At 43.5% G+C, this 23,337-nt stretch overlaps 1 protein-coding gene across 1 annotated transcript in view; it reads right to left on the bottom strand.

Annotated features, from left to right (window-relative positions):
- The window catches only part of ADAMTS19 (ADAM metallopeptidase with thrombospondin type 1 motif 19), a 366,657-nt gene that overhangs the window by 117,158 nt on the left and 226,162 nt on the right, over positions 1-23,337 (bottom strand). The window contains exon 11 of the mRNA XM_040415985.1: positions 8,163-8,264. Within this exon, the coding sequence (XP_040271919.1) occupies positions 8,163-8,264 (102 nt within the window). The remainder of the gene's footprint in view (positions 1-8,162; positions 8,265-23,337) is intronic.

Below are 23,337 nucleotides of genomic sequence, written 5' to 3'. Positions count from 1 at the left end.
TGGAATGCATAGACATCACTAGATGCTGGGTTTCATCCCTGGTGGTGCTCTGCCAGGCCTCTTCTGCAACTGTCTTTAGTTCCTGCTTGTTCTTGGGTCATTTTCCCTTCAGTTTTGTCTTCAGCAAGTAAAATGCATGCTCAATCGGATTCAGGTCAGGTGATTGACTTGGCCATTGCATAACATTCCACTTCTTTCCCTTAAAAAACTCTTTGGTTGCTTTTGCAGTATGCTTTGGGTCATTGTCCATCTGCACTGTGAAGCACCGTCCAATGAGTTCTGAAGCATTTGGCTGAATATGAGCAGATAATATTGCCCGAAACACTTCAGAATTCATCCTGATGATTTTGTCAGCAGTCACATCATCAATAAATACAAGAGAACCAGTTCCATTGGCAGCCATACATGCCCACGCCATTACACTTCCACCACCATGCTTCACTGATGAGGTTGTATGCTTAGGATCATGAGCAGTTCCTTTCCTTCTCCATACTCTTCTCTTCCCATCACTCTAGTACAAGTTGATCTTGGTCTCATCTGTCCATAGGATGTTGTTCCAGAACTGTGAAGGCTTTTTTAGATGTCGTTTGGCAAACTCTAATCTGGCCTTCCTTTTTCTGAGGCTCACCAATGGTTTACATCTTGTGGTGAACCCTCTGTATTCACTCTGGTGAAGTCTTCTCTTGATTGTTGACTTTGACACACATACACCTAGCTCCTGAAGAGTGTTCTTGATCTGGCCAACTGTTGTGAAGGGTGTTTTCTTCACCAGGTAAAGAATTCTTTGGTCATCCACCACCGTTGTTTTCCGTGGTCTTCCGGATCTTTTCGTGTTGCTGAGCTCACCGGTGCGTTCCCTCTTTTTAAGAATGTTCCAAACAGTTGTTTTGGCCACCACTAATGTTTTTGCTATCTCTCTGATGGGTTTGTTTTGTTTTTTCAACCTAATGATGGCTTGCTTCACTGATAGTGACAGCTCTTTGGATCTCATCTTGAGAGTTGACAGCAACACATTCCAAATGCAAATAGCACAATTGAAATTAACTCTGGACCTTTTATCTGCTCATTGTAATTGGGATAATGAGGGAATAACACACACCTGGCCATGGAACAGCTGAGAAGCCAATTGTCCCATTACTTTTGGTTGCTTAACAAGTGGGAGGCACATATGCAAACTGTTGTAATTCCTACACCGTTCACCTGATTTGGATGTAAATACCCTCAAATTAAAGCTGACAGTTTGCGGTGAAAGCACATCTTGTTCGTTTTATTTCAAATCCATTGTGGTGGTGTATAGAGCCAAAAATGTTAGAATTGTGTCGATGTCCCAATATTTATGGACCTAACTGTATATTTACTTCAGGCCTACAGAGGTTCAGGCCCTCTGAGATACCACCTCTACATACAGGGGTTTGAATTGGGCATTTGAAATACAGCCATTTTGTGCAAAGATATATTTAGTTCAGGCCTACACTGATTCAGGGCGTGTGTGATCCCCCCTATATATACAGGGGTTTGAATTAGGCATTTGAAATACAGCCATTTGAAAAACAGCCTTTTTGTGCAAAGATATATTTACTTCAGGCCTACACTGATTCAGGGCGTGTGTGATCCCCCCTATACTTACAGGGGTTTGAATTAGGCATTTGAAATACAGCCATTTGAAATACAGCCATTTTGTGCAAAGATATATTTCCTTCAGGCCTACACTGATTTAGGGCGTATGTGATCCCCCTATACATACAAGGGTTTGATTCAGCAATTTGAAATAAAGCCATTTGAAATACAGCCATTTTGTGCAAATAAATCTTTACTTCAGGCCTACACTGATTCAGGGCGTGTGTGATCCCCCCTCTACATACAGGGGTTTGAATTAGGCATTTGAAATACAGCCATTTTGTGCAAAGATATATTTACTGCAGGCCTACAGAGGTTCAGGCCCTCTGAGATACTATCTCTACATAGAGGGGTTTGAATTAGGCATTTGAAATACAGCCATTTTGGGCAAAAAAATATTTTATTGAGGCCTAGTCTGGTTCAGGCCGTGTGAGATACACCCTTTACATGCTGTCGTTCTATTCTACTATTAATTAAACACCCATTTAGGGCAAGATCCTAAATTAAAAAAATATGAGGAGAGCGTCAAATAAGGCACGTGGCCCAGGTCATGGTGCTGCTGGTGGAGCTCCTGTTGCAGGGAGAGGACGTGGTCGATCTGTGCCAGCTACACGCACAAGTGAAACCCCTTCCTCAGGTGCGAGTAGGCGACAAAACCTGCAGTGGTATTTGGTCGGGCCTATTGCTGCTCTACAAATGGTGAGGCCTGAACAAGTACAGGCGATAGTAGATTGGGTTGCTGACAGTGGATCCAGTTCCTTCACATTGTCTCCCACTCAGTCTCCTGCTGAAAGACCGCAGTTGGCACCTGCAGCCGATGTCCATCAATCTTTCACCTCACCCCCTTGCAAATCAGCCAAGCAGGCTGAGCCCCAAGTCATGCAGCAGTCTCTTCTGCTTTTTGATGACTGTGTTAGCAGGGTTTCCCAGGGCCATCCACATATCCCTGCCCCAGAAGTGGAAGAGATTGAGTGCACCGATGCCCAACCACTTATTTTTCAAGATGAGTACATGGGAGGACCATCGCAGCACGTCTCCGATGATGACGAAACACTGGTGCCAACTGCTGGGGCTTTCGAAAGTGTGCAGACCGACAAGGAAGTCAGGGGTGAAGACTTGGTGGAAGATGATGTGGAGGTCCTCGACCCCACATGGAATCAAGGTCATGCGAGTGACCAATGTAGTTCGGAGGAAGAGGCGGTGGTCACACAGAGCCATAAGCACAGCAGAAGAGGGAGCAGGATGCAAAAGCGGAGCAGCCGTCCTCTAGACAGTACGCCTCCTACTGCCCACCGCAGCAAGGGACTGAGCACACCAAAGCCAGCTCCAAGGAGTTCCCTGGCGTGGCAGTTCTTTAGACAATGTGCTGACGACAAGACACGAGTGGTTTGCACGCTGTGCAATCAGAGCCTGAAGCGAGGCATAAACGTTCTCAACCTAAGCACAACCTGCATGACTAGTGTAATGGACCGTTCAGCACACAACTCCGTTCCGACGATATTCTCCTTTCCATGCACAGGCAGCTACTGCAAGCACCAGTCTGCCGAACTGCAAACTACACAAATCCTGGAAACCGCGGAACAGGAAAAGCATACAATCGGCTTACACTCCTGGCAATCAGCATACAATCCAATTCCCCCAATAACGAGACGGCACTTCGTTTTGAGGTCAAGCAGAAGTGACTGTCCTGGGGCATACAGCCTCTTTTATTCACAATCCACAAACATAGTACTGCCCACAGGGTTTTGAAATACAACCAATCAATCCGTACAATACACACAGACACTCCCACACAAAATCCTCCCCTCTGCCGGTGATGATTACTGAACACAATGGCGAATATAATTATCAAAGGCAGAGAAATACAGTTTTATAAAACATATCACAGGAACCCCAAAACATGCAATAACCCCATAACCAGTATAACCACATATCCAAAATTCACCCACATCCGTCCAGTAGTTTTCTAGATAATGTTTTATGCCAGTTACACCGAAAATATACAAGTTATACAGAAAATAGTCACTAATAAATGTGTCCCCTGTTTGGTAGTTTCAAACTACTGAATGATGTCTCTGTGCACCAAATATAGGCAAGATAGCACCGTGTTGAAAAGTCAGAACAGTGTCTGTGAGTTAAAATGGCCGCTATCTATTGTTCTCACCATGTGCTTCATCCATTGTTCTCACCATGGGAATAGTAAAATCCAAGCAAGTAAGGCAAATAATGCAATCCAGGTACAGAGGGCTCAGTCCCAAGTGCCTTAAGACCCAATAACTTAAGGGACCATAATCCCAGGGCAAGAGGCGGGCACGCAGCCCCCTCCAAAAGCTCATGGCAAACTCTGGCAAAAAGGTGAGTTTGCTACAACTAGGCATTTAAGTGCAAAGCATGAGCTGCAGTGGAGTAGACACCTCAAAAACCAAGAAAGGTCTCTGGCTCCTCCTGTTTCCTCTTCTGCTGCAGTCGCGGCCTCTTCATCCACCTCTGGAGTGACAGTGCCACCTGGCACCCCGCAAACAGAGGATCTGCCAGCAACACCAACACCTGGGTCACCAAGCATCTCTACAATGTCCCACGGAAGCGTTCAGCTCTCCATATCCCAAACGCTGGAGAGGAAGAGGAAGTACCCCCCTACCCACCCGCGATCCCTAGCCCTGATTGCCAGCATTTCTAAATTTCTTGCCTTTGAAATGCTGTCATTCCGTCTGGTGGAGACGGATAGTTTTAAAGGCCTTATGGCGGTGGCTGTCCCACAGTACGTCGTGCCCAGCCGCCACTACTTTTCAAGGCGAGCCATCCCTTCCCTTCACAACCTAGTAGGGGACAAAATCAGGTGTGCACTGTGCAACGCCATCTGTGGCAAGGTGCACCTGACTACGGATACGTGGACCAGTAAGCACGGTCAGGGCAGTTATATCTCCATAGCAGCACACTGGGTAAATGCAGTGGCAGCTGGGCCTGAGGCGGATAGCAGTTTGGCGCATGTCCTTCCACCACCGAGGATTGCAGGGCGCTTCAGTTTGCCTCCTGTTGCTTCCTCCTCCTACTCTGCTTCCTCATCCTCTACCAGCTCCTCATCCAGTCAGCGTAACACCTTCACCACCAACTTCAGCACAGCCAGGGGTAAACGACAGCAGGCAGTTTTAAAACTTATCTGATTGGGGGACAAACACCACACCGCGCAGGAGCTGTGGACAGGCCTTGAACAATAGACCGATGAGTGGTTTGTGCCAGTCAGCCTCAAGCCCGGCCTGGTGGTGTGCGATAATGGGCGAAATCTCGTAGCAGCTCTGGGACTAGCCGGTTTGACGCACAACCCTTGCCTGGCACATGTGCTGAATTTGGTGGTGCAGAGATTCCTTAAAAATTACCCCGACATGTCAGAGTTGCTGCATAAAGTGCGGGCCGTCTGTGCGCGCTTTCGGCGTTCTCACCCTGCTGCTGCTCACCTGTCAGCGGTGCAGCGTAAATTCGGCCTTCCCGCTCACCGCCTCATATGCGATGTGCCCACAAGGTGGAACTCCACCTTGCACATGCTGGCCAGACTGTGCGAGCAGCAGCAGGCGATAGTGGAGTTTCAGCTGCAGCACGCACGGGTGAGTCGCTCGGCGGACCACTTCACCACCAATGACTGGGCCTCAATGCGAGACCTATGTTCCTTGTTGCGCTGTTTCGAGTACTCCACCAACATGGCCAGTGCCGATAACGCCGTTCTCAGCGTTACTATCCCACTTCTATGCCTCCTTGAAAAAACGCTCATGGCGATGATGGAAGAGGATGTGGCACAGGAGGAAGAGGGATCATTTTGTGTTTTTATCACAGACAAGCGCAGCCGCCTGTCCACAGCCAACGTGGACAAGCTCACGTTTATTAAAATGAACCAGGCTTGGATCCCACAAGACTTGTCTGTACCTTGTGCAGAATAGACATTTATACCACGATTAAACATACATTCTTGTACTGAAGTCAAGTGCAAAGATTCTTTGTTTTCTTTTTTTTGATTTGTCCCAATATTTTGGGGGCTACCTACACCAATAAAAAAAAATAAAAAACATTGTTGGCTACCTCTTCCTCCTCCATTGCTGCCTCCACCTACAACACCACATTCACCGCCTCCTCAACCTCCGACTCCATATCCACCTCCTTCTCTGAGTTGCAGGTTAATAATTTTTAATTTTTAGTTATTTTATTTTATTTTAAGTTATTTCCCTATCCACATTTGTTTGCAGAGCAGTTGCCATGCTCTTAAGCACATCTTACTGCCTTTTACATCCCTCTAGCCCTTTCAAGGACTATTTTAGAGCCATGTTAATGCAAAAAACTGCCAATTTTAGTGCCCTAAATTGAAAAAATTCTTATTTTCAATTGTCGGGTGACATTTTACCATTTTTGGTGCATACAAACCCCTGCTGTGCCTGGGTGACAGGGGCCTAAATCTCTCAAAATCCTCTGTTCTATTGCTGGGTGACATGAACCCCCTTTTGCCGTGAATGAACCCCTGCTGTGCCTCGGTGACATGGGCCTAAATCTCTCAAAATCCTCTGTTCTATTGCTGGGTGACATGAACCCCCTTTTGCCATGAATGAACCCCTGCTGTGCCTGGGTGACATGGGCCTTGTTCTCTCAAAATCCTCTGTTCTATCGCTGGGTGACAAGAACCCACTTTTGCCGTGAATGAACCCCTGCTGTGCCTGGGTGACAGGGGCCTAAATCTCTCAAAATCGTCTGTTGTATTGCTGGGTGACATGAACCCCCTTTTGCAATGAATGAACCCCTGTTGTGCCTGCGTGACAGGGGCCTAAATCTCTCAAAATCCTCTGTTCTATTGCTGGGTGACATGAACCCCCTTTTGCTGTGAATGAACCCCTGCTGTGCCTGGGTGACATGGGCCTAAATCTCTCAAAATCCTCTGTTCTATTGCTGTGTGACCTGAACCCCCTTTTGCCGTGAATGAACCCCTGCTCTGAATTGCTGACAGGGAAGTAGATTTTGTGAAAACATCTGTTACTGATCGGAAGATGCCCGACTACAAGCGCACGCTGATGATGGCATTCCCACCTGACAGCGGGGGCACAGTGGAAGCACAAGGCGAAGACAGAGGAGGAGGAAGAGGTCGCCAACGCAGCTGGGGCACCGCCAGCACCTGAGAAGGCAGGATTAGCATGGCCAAAATGTGGAAAATCTTTGTCAGCCTTGGAGGTGCTGACCTGCCCTGCAGCCAGTGTATAGTGTGAACGTGTGTTTAGTACGGCAGAGAGCATTATCACAGGCCGCAGCCAATGTGGACAAGCTTACATTTATTAAAATGAACCAGGCATGGATCCCACAGGACTTGTCCGTACCTTGTGCAGAATAGACATTTATACCAGCCTCAACCATCCATTCTTGTACTCAAGTGCACTTATTCTTTGTTTTATTTTGTTATATGTCCCAATATTTTGGGGGATACCCCAATTAAAAAATAAAAAATAACACAAATCAGTGTTGGCTACCTATTCCTCCTTCACCGCCGCTTCCACCTACACCGCCACGTCAACCTAAACCGCCACATCCACCCATCCACCGCCTCCTCAATCTCCTACTCCTAGATCCAGATTGTTATTTTTATTTTTTCTGTATTTTATGTTATTTTAAGTCATTTCCCTATCCACATTTGTTTGCAGAACAGTTGCCATGCTCTTAAGCACATTTTGATGCCTTTTGCAGCCCCCTAGCCCTTTCCAGGACTATTTTAGAGCCATTTTAGTGCCCAAAAGTTCGGGTCCCCATTGACTTCAATGGGGTTCGGGGTCAAGTTCGGGTCGCGGACCCGAACTTTTTTTTCAAGTTCGGCCAAACTCGTCGAACCCGAACATCCAGGTGTCCGCTCAACTCTAATACTAACCACATCAATCTTACCACCTACTACGTCCTCACAATGAGTGATGCAAGAGGCAAATGCTGAAGAATAGTTGTTTTCCATGTTTTAGGCTGATCTGATTTTGCCCAAATTATTTCTTACCTGAGCGCTAAGGTGCCAAGGTCTATGCAGGTGATGCAATAATTAAAGGTATACAGTGTAGTGAGCAATTAACTCTATACGCTTTACCTCTTGCAGTCTCTATTTTCAACAATGAAGAAATCCACAGCACTCAAGTTTATTGGCAGTTAGTATTTTATAAGACAAATTCATCCAGCCATTAATAAAATAAAATCAATAATGTTAGTATAGCGATAAAATTGAACATTTTGCTCCTTTAGGCCTCAGCAATATGGGTACAGAAGATTTTGTGATGCATGGAGTGTCTGAAATGCGTCTGCGAGCCATCTCTAAATCATTTATGCCCCAAGCGGACCAAATCATTCAATTTCATGGCTGCTCTAACACTTATCTAATGATTTTGTCTTACTAATGCCTGGATGAATCTGTTTCTCTAACTGCAAATATGCTTGAGTGCTGTGATGCAATCTAGTCACGGATATCCATATGAAATTATATACATAGTAAATTTTCACTTTTTTGTTCATACATATATTAATTAAAAAATAAAATAGCTACATACCTTTTCACTGCCACATTCTGTGCCATCCATTGGTGGGTCCAGTCTTGTTCTGCACTCTTTTTCACCCTCCAGTTTACACCAAAGTCCTGTACAAATAACATGCTAAAAAATATGTTAAAAATGGCAGGTACATATTTAAAGTGCATCTTTCAATACAATGCACAGGAAATAAATGTGTTTAAGTTAAGGCTCATGCTCAGAGCATGAGGGTGGTGTCACACAATTTTTGACAAAGCTATTGATGCAATTTTTTTGATCCAAAGCCAGAAGAGAGTTAGAGGAAAATGAGAAATATAAAGGAAGGACTTAAACTTCTCCTTCCTGCTGGATCTGCAGTGCCCCAAATTGTTAATTTAAAGGCTATGTACAGCTTCAGGGGCAATTTTTTTTATGATTGTATTTTACTCATTTTGTTCCACGAAAATTAATAGGGACGCTAAAACAGCAAATTTTATTAAAAATGCTTAAAAAAGGGGGCAGGGATATGAGCCCTATCAAAACAAACCAATAGACCCCCTGTTTATAGTAGGAGTCACACAAACTATGCCCAGGGGTCTTAGAAAGATAAGTCATGAGCATAAGGGGAGATGAGACTAAAAGTCTATATCCTCCAGTAAGTATCACTGGGGGGTCAGGTATATATATCTCAAAGTGGCTGGTGCTAATTACAGTGAACCTAGGGCAAATGGGAGTTTAGCCCCGTGTAGAAATCACAGTGTTCAGCAGCAGCCAGGTAAACCGTGTCACTCATGGCCAAGTCAGATGTGCCCCCCAACAATCACAGGGGATAACAGTGATGTCTAGATGAATAAAACTAGACACCAATGAAAAACTAGACACCAGGGCTGAACACGGTAGCAAAGGGAACAGAACTAAAAGGAATAGGAGTATTGCAATACATCATGGTGCTATAGAGGGGGGGGGGGGCTGCAAGGAGAGAAGGGAATACCAAGATGTCAACACGAGGTCAGAGGGCAAAATGTGCCCTATTATGACACTGCCACAGAGTGGCAAATATATGAACAGGCAGTGTCCCGTGAGCCAAGTAAGTAAAGAGGTCAAACAGGACATACTGTATTATGCCCTATTGTCACACTGTGACGTACCTGCAGGTAAACAAACAGGCAATGCCCTGCGACCCTGCCTAGAATGGAGAAGGTAGGTTGAATGACAGACCGCGGGGCGACAAGCTTTGACTAATATCAGTACTGAACACAGTTATGTGCCAGAAATCAGTCAATAAAGCTGGTATATGAGATGTGATCATTTAATCCTTGCGGACGTAATGTCCCTAACTTAAAGGTCCATTGGGCCTCCTTCTATTGGACTCATTGGTCCAGATTACCCCTATGGGGAGAGGGATGTACCACCACAATCCCCTGGAAGCGTATAGCCGCAATGTCACCGGAGTGTCGGGTATTGACACGATGGGCCACAGGGGTATCATTATTCTTGCGGATGTCATTAAGATGTTCTCCTATACGTCGTCGAAATTCTCGGATCGTCTTCCCTACGTACTGTATACCACAGCCACACGTCATCAAATAAACCAACCCGGAAGATCTACAATTAATAAAATCCCGGATAGTAAATGACTTGGTGGTGACGGTACTGCAGAATGTACGCCCCGACAAAATAGAGTCACAGACAATACAGCTGCCACAACGAAACATCCCTTTAAGGGGACTCATCAACCAATTCGAGGAGGTTGATGTCTGAAACAGACTGTGGCACAGGCGATCCTTAAGGTTGCGGCCCCTCCGGTATGTTATCGCAGGACTGGATCCGATGCATTCACCCATGTGCAATATCCCCAAATGTTTCTGGAGAATTTATGTGTTATTTGGGAATATTGTGTGCTAAGAGAGAGAGACTCAGGGACTACTGCTACCATCATTGCTGCTGCCCATACACAGCCATTGTGGAAAAGTAAGCTCAGGATTGTAACAATGGCTGATAACTGTGCTGGAACTCTCATCACCTACTTTGTAAAGAGAGATTTTATTCTAATTAACCTGCGTGGTGATTGTTTCCATCATCCACCGTCTCCTGCTTGTGTACTCCTGCCTAGCACCCTGCAGACAGTTCAACATCAAGGGCACCCCAACTACAACCAGACAGGAGCCCCCGTAATTTACAGGGTATGCCCTGAGGAAAGAAAGTGTACGTTCTTCATTCACTGTGCACAGCCTAGATAGAGAGCTGGGGTGAAGATTGCCACCATGAATTCTGAGTACTACTACAACCATCATAGCAACTACCACTCCTACCAACCTTGTCTCACCTCTGGGTCAATGCAGATACTGTACACCTGGCTTTTTTGCACTTTTCCACTGTAAGTGGAGAATGCAAAGGAGCTCCAGTTACAGGAGAAAATAGCCCCTGTAGAGGCATTGTACACAGGCAGGGCAGATCTTGCTTTGCTAAGACCAAGCTGCTCTGTCTGAGAGCACCCAACGGTCCAATAGAGGAAGCTGCACATCTGCCACCTCTATTCACAACATAGCGTTCATTGAGGAAAGGAAAAGACAGAACCAGTAACACACGCTTCTGTCTTCTCTTTGGGGTCTGTGGCTGTCAGAGACAACTGGGACCCTGACCCGCGTCTGCTAGATTGCAGGATCAGGAGCTTTATTTTCACACCCTACATGTATGGCACTCCGGATTAAATTCCTGCACCAAGCATGTACGGCTCTTGGTCACAATCGTATGAAAGTGTAATTAATGTATACTACTTCTTGGCATAAATAGAAGGTAGTCCATAAATTTACATCATATATATTCCATCATTAATATCACAGTCAAAATCATAGTACATACTGTATACATTATGTTCTATTATTTTGTGATTTTATGTGTGTAATACTGTCTATTTAAGGAAGCCTTCTACTTATGCTAAGTTGTTTCGCTTGATTATGTTTTGACATTTTACATTTTTGATCTTGTATAGAATTGATATATACTGTTTGTTTCGTAGCCAAATGAATAACTATAGATCTGAAACATTGTTACATCTATAATATGTCTCCTTGGAACCAATAAACAGGAGAAGTCGTGTGCATAGCTATATATACCTATCAGAAATGTATAATGGGTGCCCAAAATTTGAGTGTAACACAAAAAACGTTGGTGGTTTTACTGATTACTCAAAAACGCATCAAAAACACCTGATGTAAACCCACCCTTAGGGTCCATTCACACGTCCGGATACGCAATACACCCAGCTGGCACCCCATAGAACTGCAATTGCGGACAAGAATAGGACATGTTCTATTTTTTTCCGGAGCCGCGGACCGGAAGATCGGGGGCGCGCTCCGGAAATACGGATGCGGACAGCACACTGTGTGCTGTCCGCATCCATTCCTGCCCCATAGAGAATGAATGGGTCCGCACCCGTTCCGCAATTTGCGTCGCGGACGCGGACCCATTCTACGGACGTGTGAATGGACCCTTAAAGGGGTTATCCAGGTTAAGGGGTAAACCTGGATATAAGCTATTCTTTATTCTTTTACTACATATGAGTGGAGCATTTCCTTGCTTCGATGCTTCCCCTTGCCTTGCACTGCATCGCGCAGCGCAAGGTTTGTTTGTTTACTGCCGGTGACGTACCGGGCTTTTCCTCACTATGCTAGGTGGAGACTTCCACGTAGCAGTAAGCCTGGTGACGTCACCGGCACAGATAAGCAGTCTATAGCGCTGCTCTAGGCTGTTTTGGAGGCAAAGTAGCATGGTACCTACCTCCAACAGAGCTATAGACCACTCATCTGTGCCAGTGACATCAACAGGCTCATTGATAGGCATTCAGCCCTGAACCCAGACAACCTCTTTAATACTTTTCTCAATATTGTTTACTGACTGATATTATTCACTTGTAACAATAGTTTGTTGAATATCTGGCATCGTCTGACCTCAACTGAAGTGACACATAAATAACCCTGATTTTTTTCTGTAGTGCATTAAAAAGGTTACAGTACTTAATGTTTTATGACATTGCTCTGCCAAGACATGTGCAATACGTACAGCTGGAGTAAGTCAATCATATTCTGCTTGTATAAAAATCAATAAACAATGAAAATTTCATCCAAAAACTAAGCCGCCGTTAGCAGCCAGAACACGTAGACAAGCAGATCCACACTTTGGGGTGAAAAAAAGATAATACAAGAAGTGTGTTCTTCTAGAAAGAATGTACAATAGTAATGTTATTATTAGAGATGAGCGAATTTCTTAAAAGTTCAATTCGGCTGGTTCGCTGAATTTCACCCAAAAATTCGCTTTGAGACTAATTACTTAGTCACGAAGCACATTTTTTTGTAAGTAGCGGGTGCAATGACAGGGAGCTGCGATAGCACCGCCCCCGCCATTGTACCCCTCAGATGCCACGTTCATACATGATCGCAGCATCTGAGTGGAAAATTAACAATACATTTTTTTTTTTAGCAAACTTACCGCCGCCATTTGTTTGCGACTGGTCGGCCGCTGCCATCTTGCTTGAAGATCTCGGACGAAATCCTGTGCGGCGCGAAATTACATCATCACGCCGGCTGGCGTGGTGACGTATGATGTCATCACGCCGGCCGGAGTAATGATGTAATCTCGCGCCGCACGGGATTTCGGCCGAGATCTTCAAGCAAGATGGAGGCTGGTGGCCCGTCGCGAGCAAATGGAGGAGGTAAGTTTGAATTTTTTTGTTTTTTATACTATTTTAGGTTAAATCGATTCACTGACATGAAGCACGAGGAAATTCGGCTTCTAGGAGAATTAAATTTATCCTGAAATTCGGATCGAATTCCACTTTGTGGGATTCGATTTGCTCATTGCTAGTTATTATCATTTTTTTTTTTATATCTAAGGCTTAAAGAATCTCTGTCATGAGAAATAACGTTATGTAGCTGACTGACATTAGTGATGTGCTAATGTCAGCAGTACATAACAGTGTGCTTTATAAATCCCTGCCTGCCGCCGAAGGAAGGAAGCCGGCAGCAGGAGCGCGTCCTTCACTCACTGCGCCTGTGCCGAATACTAAACGCGGGAATTACGGGACACTGAGGAGAACTCGAAAGTCAATCAACTGGACCTGGGCGTGCCAAAGGGTGCGTAGACCGAGCCTTTAGGGGTTGAAGCAACGCCCTAATAGCACCTAGAGGCTCATTAGCATATTTTAAAAGTCTTTATTTTAAGAGAACGGCGGCAGGCAGGGAGTTATAAAGCACATTGTTATGTACTGCTGACATTAGCACATCGCTAATGTCAGTCAGCTATGTAACGTTATTTCTCATGACAGAAACCCTTTAACAATGATAATTCTACTGAAATCACAGCAAAAGCACATTTACCTCTTTCTATTAAAGAAGGATATTATGGGAGCTCAATTTGAATCAACACTTTGAAATACGATAGCGGATTTGCCTTTTCACATTATAATAAATTTGGATTAATTCCCATTAAGGCTGGGGAAACTTTAGCTGCTACAAGGGCTGCACGGCCAAAGCATGTTGTGTAGAAGTGCAACCTCACAACATAATGAAAGTGAAAGGGGATATTGCTGTGACCCCAGAATTGGAAAAAGATTCAACACTGTTGAATTTTTAGCTATACTGGGATCCCTGTGGCAGCAACTTTCAAGTCACGCTTTGACCCTATTCACTTCCAGTGTGTTGTGAGGCTGCACTGCTACAGCCAAAGTCTCTGTGTAGCCCCAGTTTAACAACAGTTGATATCTAAAACCACCAAGGGACAACCAGCTAAAATTTGAAACACAAAATCTGCTGGTTGTGTATAATCCGTGAATACCATTCATTCTATTGACCATTGTTAACACTTTATAGTCTCCTCATAGGGTGAAAATGAACTCAGAATATTAGGGGTTATAAAAGATGTAGCAATAATAAAATTCTGGGATTAAAAAATTTTCAATATATTTCAATATATTTCTTATACAATTAATTAAGGACTTGATTTATTAAAGCAGTTCACTGTGCAGAAGCCCTTCTGTCTGTTCCAGAATGTGGACAAAAATGTTCCCACAAATGTTCTTGTTAACAAAAAACATCAACCCATTCTTGCTGGGCAACTAGTGTTGCCTATGCCACCCCTATATTTTAGCAATCATGCATTTTAGCGACTTTTTTCAGGTCCACTGAAAAATAAAATCCAATTTTTCTAATTTTCCCTAATTTCGTTTTTTACGACTATCCTGCTATATGGTCGTGACTAGTGATAAGCGAATCGACTTCTGATAAAACATCCGAAGTCGATTCACATAACATTTTGTTAGAATACTGTACTCTGTACAGTATTAGAATGTATTGGTACTACTTTGAACCGAACCCGAGTTTGGGAAATGATTTTTTACAGTAGAAATTAATTTCTAAATTTATGACACAAAGACTCGTGAGACTTTGCGAACTACAGTAATAACTTCGACTCATCGGAGCCAATACATTTGAATAGTGTACGGAGCGCTCGCTCTGTACAGTATTCTAACAAAGTTTTATGCTAATGGAATTCGGATGTTTCATCTGAAGTCGATTCGCTCATCCCCAGTGGTGAAATTTTTGGGTTTTTTGAAGAATCACTAATATATTAGGAGTTTTTCCGGTGCAAATTGCCGCGCAATGGTCCTTGATGTGTTTGCTATCGCCTTCGCTTAGAAGGGGAACTTAGGACAGAGGCCTCAACGGAGATTGGAATGCAGGTGAGTATTTTTGCACTAATAGTAATATGACTGTAAGAACCATTATATATACAGTGAGGAACAGAAGTATTTGAACACCCTGCGATTTTGCAAGTTCTCCCACTTAGAAATCATGGACGGCTATATGATATGTGTGAATAAATAGCAAATTTTTTTCATCTTTCAAGGAGTGCTGCAGATTTTTATTATTTGTTCATCATCTTGAATCAAGGGATTACCGCTGGCACCCATCTTTCAACCAAATAAAGGAGTGCTGCCCAGCTTTTCATGGAAATATATATATATATATATATATACATAGTTGCAAGAAAAAGTATGTGAACCCTTTGGAATGATAAGGATCCTTGGATTTAATAACTGTTTGAACCTCCTTTGGCAGCAATAACTTCAACCAAACGTTTCCTGTAGTTGCAGATCAGAAGTGCACAACGGTCAGGAGTAATTATTGACCATTCCTCTTTACAGAACTGTTTCAGTTCAGCAATATTCTTGGGATGTCTGGTGTGAATCACTTTCTTGAGGTCATGCCACAGCATCTCAATCGGGTTGAGGTCAGGACTCTGACTGGGCCACTCCAGAAGGCGTATTTTCTTCTGTTTAAGCCATTCTGTTGTTGATTTACTTCTATGCTTTGGGTAGTTGGCCTGTTGCAACACCCATCTTCTGTTGAGCTTCAGTTGGTGGACAGATGGCCTTAAGTTCTCCTGCAAAATGTCTTGATAAACTTGGGAATTCATTTTTCCTTCTATGATAGCAATCCATCCAGGCCCTGACACAGCACAACAGCCCCAAATCATGATGCCCCCACCACCATACTTCACATTTGGGATGAGGGTTTGATGTTGGTGTGCTGTGCCTCTTTTCTCCACACATAGTGGTGTGTGTCTCTTCCAAACTACTTAACTTTTGTTTCATCTGTCCACAGAATATTTTGCCAGTACTGCTGTGGAACATCCAGGTGCTCTTGTGCAAACTGTAAACGTGCAGCAATGTTTTTTTTGGACAGCAGTGGCTTCCTCTGTGGTATCCTCCCATGAAATCCATTCTTGTTTAGTGTTTTACTTATCGTAGATTTGCTAACAGGGATGTTAGCATATGCCAGAGACTTTGTAAGTCTTCAGCTGACACTCTAGGATTCTTCTTCACCTCATTGAGCAGTCTGCGCTGTGCTCTTGCAGTCAGCTTTAAAGGACGGCCACTCCTAGGGAGAGTAGCAGCAGTGCTGAACTTTTTCCATTTATAGACAATTTGTCTTACCGTGGACTGATAAACAGCAAGGCTTTTGGAGATACTTTTATAACCCTTTCCAGCTTTATGCAAGTCAACAATTCTTAATCGTAAGTCTTCTGAGAGCTCGTTTGTGCGAGGCATCATTCACATCAGGCAATGCTTCTTTTGAAAAGCAAACCCAGAACTGTAACCAACACCTCCAATCTCATCTAATTGATTGGACTCCAGTTGGCTGACACCTCACTCCAATTAGCTCTTGGAGATGTCATTAGTCTAGGGGTTCACATACTTTTTCCACCTGCACTGTGAATGTTTACATGGTGTGTTCAATAAAAACATGGTAACATTAAATTATTTGTGTGTTATTAGCTTAAGCAGACTGCAATTGTCTATCGTTGTGACTTGAGATGAAGATCAGATCACATTTTATGACCAATTTGTGCAGAAATCCATATCATTCCAAAGGGTTCACATACTTTTTCTTGCAACTGTATATATATACACACACAACACAAAAAAATAGGTTAAATAGGTTGAAACACACGAAACACTGAAGGACAGAGGGAGAAAAAAAGAGAAGGAAAGAGGCAGTGCTGGAACAGAGGGAGATTGAACTGGTTCTTACACTCTGATACTTTCCCTGTCTAAGACCATTTTGGCACTGACTCTTTCTTTTATCCCCCCTGTCTCTCTCTCCCTACTTCTCTCTCTTGAAAAAAAAAGGCTGAGTCCTAGGAGACCAGAGAATGTTCTATACCAATCTCCAGGGCAATTGGAGCATATTTTGTTCAGACTCAAATTGAATGTTTTGAAAAATTGGTCGAATCGGACTTGAAACCAATGTTTCAAGTTGGGACCCATTATTCATGAAGTCATCTCCTAGTCACTACATACTGTATAAGAGCTGGATGAGTGAGATGAGTGCAATACTATATTCTGAAGACCTAGCTTCCAGGGGAGCTGAACACATTTCCAGAAGCCACTGCTCTCCTGGAAGCCTGGAGTGGGAGAGTGTGTGGACTAACTGGATCGGGGGCGTGTCCTTTTGAACAGCTCACTCAAAGACAGCAGCACTGTGCTGTTTGAGTGTGAGCTGCAGAGAGAAAGTCCCCCTCACTCTCACCCCTGTAGCTGACAGAAGTTGAGTTTTACCTTCATTTTTTCAATCCCCATCGGCTGAGTGTGAGGGGGCGTGACCTAACTGGATCAGGGGCATGGCTTAGTTTGACCTGGGGGCGGGGTTTTAAGTTAATCTTTTGAGGGTGGATACATTGTCGCAGGGGGCGTGTCTGGGCTCTCTCCTGCAAGAGTGACGCCCCTCTGGGCACCTTACTGGCTCATTTGCATACCAAATAAACTGGATTTTCAGAGGATAAAAACATCTATTGCTGGAACAAAGGCACATCTGGAAAGAGGTACTAATTGCTATTAGGCTATGGCTTTACTTCAATAGCGATTATCCTGGTGACAGATTTCCTTTAAAGCTCACCTACAGCAGTGAAGAAAAATGGCTGGGTTGTTATGGAAACTGTGGAAACTGGCCTGCGAGCTTCAATTGGCTGATACGGGTCATGTGACCAAGCTTCTATTGGCTAATGCATTTTTTGGGAATAACTCAGGAACGGTATGTCCTAGAGAGCTGAGACCTGATCTAAAACCTTCCCGGACACCTGATGTACCTGTGTGCCAAATTTCGTGATTCCTTTAGCGGACATATATACAGTACAGACCAAAAGTTTGGACACACCTTCTCATTCAAAGAGTTTTCTTTATTTTCATGACTATGAAGGCATCAAAACTAAGAATTAACACATGTGGAATTATATACATAACAAACAAGTGTGAAACAACTGAAAATATGTCATATTCTAGGTTCTTCAAAGTAGCCACCTTTCGCTTTGATTACTGCTTTGCACACTCTTGGCATTCTCTTGATGAGCTTCAAGAGGTAGTCCCCTGAAATGGTCTTCCAACAGTCTTGAAGGAGTTTCCAGAGATGCTTAGCACTTGTTGGCCCTTTTGCCTTCACTCTGCGGTCCAGCTCACCCCAAACCATCTCGATTGGGTTCAGGTCCGGTGACTGTGGAGGCCAGGTCATCTGGCGCAGCACCCCATCACTCTCCTTCATGGTCAAATAGCCCTTACTTTCAAAGTTTTCCCAATTTTTCGGCTGACTGACTGACCTTCATTTCTTAAAGTAATGATGGCCACTCGTTTTTCTTTACTTAGCTGCTTTTTTCTTGCCATAATACAAATTCTAACAGTCTATTCAGTAGGACTATCAGCTGTGTATCCACCTGACTTCTCCTCAACGCCACTGATGGTCCCAATCCCATTTATAAGGCAAGAAATCCTACTTATTAAGCCTGACAGGGCACACCTGTGAAGTGAAAACCATTTCAGGGGACTGCCTCTTGAAGCTCATCAAGAGAATGCCAAGAGTGTGCAAAGCAGTAATCAAAGCAAAAGGTGGCTACTTTGAAGAACCTAGAATATGATATATTTTCAGTTGTTTCACACTTGTTTGTTATGTATATAATTCCACATGTGTTAATTCATAGTTTTGATGCCTTCAGTGTGAATTTACAATTTTCATAGTCATGAAAATAAAGAAAACTCTTTCAATGAGAAGGTGTGTCCAAACTTTTGGTCTGTGCTGTACATACACACACACATACACTCAGCCTTATATATTAGATAGGCTAATCCATTTACTTCAAGTTATCCCTGTACACAGGATTATGCCAAGGCCCACATCAATGACAATATTAGGGGCTCCTTAGCTCTTTGTTTCACAGTTTTGCATTTTAATAAACCATTGCACAAAAAAGTGTTAATGCAAGCTCAGAGGAATAGGATGAACTAAACTCTACAACTGAGTTAAATCATAGTGTAAACTTCGGGATGATCTGGAAAGACTCATAATCCAGAAAAAGCTCCAATTTGGAGCTGGTCCCACTTCATGGAATTCACTTTCCCATCGCATTTACTGATCCAGAAAATTATCTGTTTCTGCATAGTACATATTCTGACACTTAAAGGGGTATTCTCATCTCAGATATTGGTGGCATATTTATTTATTTATTTGACTCACTTACAGACATTATCATTGCTTGTTGTCTCCAGTGGAGCTCACAAACTAAGTTTAGTATGATATTTGGAGTGTGGGAGGAAACCCACACAAACACAGGAAGAACTTACAAACTACATGCAGATGCATGGCCTTGGTTGGATTTAAACCTAGGACCCCAGTGCTGCAAAGCATCACTGAGCCACCATTCCGCCCTAGGATATGCTGCCAATGTCAGAATATCAGGCCCCCTGAGAGTGTTCCACACAAGTACAGCTACCCTCCATTCACCACTATATATTCAGAAAATAGCAGACGATTGGTTTGGCTATTTCCATCAGTCCCATAGCTGTGAATAGAGAGGTGGCCACCTCCTTCACTCTGCAGGGCCCGTTCTGGTGATAGGAACAGGTCCCAGAAGTGGGACCTGTAACCATCTGACATTAGTGGCATATCCTAGCGATATGCCCCCAATGTATGAGATGGGTTAGACCTTATTGGTCACTGGGCTTTATGTTTGTATACGATTTAGACCGCAGTTTATTTGTTTTTCGGCACATCAAGCTGAGACATACGTTCTTACCCTAAGCCTTTATGATTGCGTCCCTATAGGATAATAAGATGAGTCTTTCTATTGCAAGCATACCAGACTCAGTGTGTCAGCTCAGGTTTGAGCTACTGCATCCACTTGTAGTTTTTCAATTGTGTCAGAATATTAGGGTGCATTCTAATTTCTAGGGGGCTACCAGTGGCACAAGTCTGTATGCAGGTTGACCATTTTATATGTGGGAATTAATACAGCTCATGTTATATTATTTGTGGGGAGGCGCGATAAGTTATCAACCAGGCCCACAAGGTGAACCTATCACTCTCTGCTATCCCAGACAGTTTTTAATTATTTTTTTTTACACCAACTTTTAATGCATGGCAATAAAGATTTATTATTTTTTTAGATACCGATCCTTTAAAAATGGGAATAAGAAATCTAGCATGTCAACGTAGTTTGGGGCTGATACAAATCTGTTGATGTGGGTTATTTTGTTCGTATGTGGAAACGGGACACTGGTAAAGACTTAACGGATTGTATTCTTTCAATATTTTTCCAAGATAGCACTTAGAAAATCATTGCCTTAAGAAATTACATAATAACAGATGTTACCTTTCCTGCACCGAAGTCAATACATCTGTGGAGAATAAGTATCTGTGTATTGTAGACTAATCACAAATTCCTGGTTATATTGGACTTATCTTTCTGGAGCCATAAACCTCTGTAAAGCACACACAACTTCAGACACAAATGTATTTACAACCTTGCACTCAGTGATCACTTACACGTTTCTTGATGCCTGTCTTTTCCTTGTTTTATCTATCCCAGCTGTACTCCGCTCATGGAAAGCATGATAGACCGTTACTCGTCCCTCACTGCTTATAAAAGTTTGGTACTGCAAAACCTGCCAGAAGACTGTCATCAGCACAGAATTAAGAAAACATTTTGTTTGGGCTTGGTTGGGATTCAAATGCAATATCTCTAACCTGTCTCTGTGATACTCCCCATAGTCAAAGACACTCATTGTGCTCATTACCACAAAGTTCAGGGCACTCTCAGTGTGACTTATTAAGCCATAAATACAGTTACCCTCTCTAAGTAGAATGTGATCATCAAGTGATTCTAAGGGTTGTAAGGTAAGTATAAATGTTCAGTTCCTAATATACTACCATTATTAGATATGAGACTCCTTTATAACAATTGTATGTTATTCCATTTGTACATGCTACATGCTTTAAAGGGGTCTCACATAATAGTAAAAGTGCAAGGGTTGTTGTAGCCTTTTACAAAATGGAAGGATCTTTTTGGCCTCAGGTGGTATGTGTAGGTTCCCACTCAAAGATGACGGAGGGACTCAAATGGATATATTTGTAACTTAAACAAGGTGATTTTACTTGACTCACCTGGGGTACAAAGCTTATGGTTACAACGGACTTTGATAGACAAAAGAGTTGGTGATTAGCAGATTACAGGCTCCTCATGGGGGCACAGGCTTATTTGAAGGATATTTTGATGCATTGTCTCTTTAACCCCTTCAACCACCGTGATGTACCCGCACGTCACAGTGGTTGAAGGAATGTATGTAGCAGGCTGCTGCAGTGAGTCCGCTCTATACGAGGTGGGTGTCGGCCATATCATACAGCAGGCACCCGACCAGAATGACAGTAAATGGCGATCTCGCCAAACCCCGTCATTTAACCGCTCAGGTGTTGCGATAAACACCAATCACTGCATGTGCACATGAGGTAAGGCAGAGGGATGCGGGGCTCTGATTGGTTACCGTGGCAGCCTGGATGCTGCTGAAGCCTTCCAGGCCTGCCATGGTAAGTTCCCTGCTGCGCTGAAAATTGTTTTACAGCAGCTACTTGGGCCATAGACACAATGGTCTGAGGGGGGCCCTATTGATTTCCATGGGAGTGTTTTCTAGACATGCTCTGTGACCTGTGCAGAAGTCAAGGAAAGAATAGATAAGCTGTGACAATCGCCTGTTGTCAATGGTAGATCCTGTCTTATCTGTTCACAGAGGTGATATTATTACAGGCAGGATTAGAATGACAGATAAGCAGGTAACTGCAGTAAAGAGATCTGTAAAGACCAAGAAGTGGCGCCTATTATTAGGCTTAGCAGCCAGTATGAAAACTGCAGGATTTTATGCTTTTTGTTTAAATATAGATATTGAAATACATTTTAGTTTTTTTTTATTTTATGTTAACAAACACCACCAGAAATTCTGTGTTATAAGAACTATGCCCCTAACTTCTTGAGCGACTGTAAACTATCAAGTGTTGAACTTCTGTTTTGCCTGAATGTTAACTAGAGTACTATGCTTTTTGGATCTGTCTGGAATAAAGCCTGGTTGAGTCCTGTTATTCCTGTTGGTCCACTTGGTTTTGCTAGCACCCAGGGGTGGGATTAAAATTTTTAACAACAGGTTCCCTACTCAAAGGCAGACATGTGGCGTCACGACACATGTTTACATATACATACACCATATATATGCAACACACATATACATAAATACACGATATACATGGTATACATACATAAATACACCATATATACACTACACACACATACCAACACATACTACCCAACTAAGGAGCTAAACTATCAGCAGCACTCGAAACAATGGAAGCAAACATCTTCAGCTGCCCTACAGCCACCAGTGCACCTGATCGGGACTCAGCTAGCAACAAGGTTCTCCGATCCAGTTGTAATTTGGTTAGCTGACCCTGTAAATGATTTTAGGTGCGGGCCTGCTGGTGAGCTGACCATCTAAAAGGTTGTAGGTGAGGGCCTGCAGGTGAGCTGACCCTCTAAAACATTATAGCTGAGCTGACCCTGTAAAAGATTTGAGGTGCGGGCCTGCTGGTGTGCTGACCCTTAAGCTGACCCTCTAAAACATTATATGCAAGGGCTTTTAGGTGAGCTGACCATGTAAAAGATTGTAGGTGAAGGCCTGCTGATGAGCTGACCCTGTAAAAAATTATATGCAAGGGCCTGCTGTTGAGCTGACCCTCTAAAAAATTAAATGCGAGGGCATGCTGGTGAGCTGACCCTGTAAAGCATTATATGCGAGGGCCTGCTGGTGAGCTGACCCTCTAAAAAATTATATGTGAGGATCTCCTGGTGAGCTGACGTTGTAAAACATTATATGCGAGGGCCTGCTGGTGAGCTGACACTGTAAAACATTATATGCAAGGGCCTGCTGGTGAGCTGACCCTTTAAAAGATTATATGCGAGGGCATGCAGCTGAGCTGACACTGTAAAACATTATATACGAAGGGCATTATATGCGATGAATAAGCATGTGTTGATATGATGGAAGAGGAGAAGGAGGATGAGAAAAGGAAGATTCAACCATATACCCTTGTTTGTGGTGGAAGGGGTGCATGGGAATACAGTGTATTCAGTACATTATAAACAACACAAATTGCCTTTATGTTAATCAGCTTTCCTCTGGTGGAGTCGAGAAGTCATGGTCAATCCAGGCCTTGTTCATTTTTATAAGAGTCAACCTGTCAGCATTTGTAGTTGACAGGCTGATACGCTTATCTGTTATAATGCCACCAGCAGCACTAAATACCCGCTCATACAAAGCGCTGGCGGCAGGGTAGGCCAGCACCTCCAAGGC

Source organism: Bufo bufo, chromosome 2 (assembly GCF_905171765.1).
Source record: "Bufo bufo chromosome 2, aBufBuf1.1, whole genome shotgun sequence".
In the NCBI taxonomy this organism is placed as follows: Eukaryota; Metazoa; Chordata; class Amphibia; order Anura; family Bufonidae; genus Bufo; species Bufo bufo.
The sequence above is the reverse complement of the archived record's forward strand: the minus strand, read 5'-3'. Positions and strand labels throughout refer to the sequence as shown.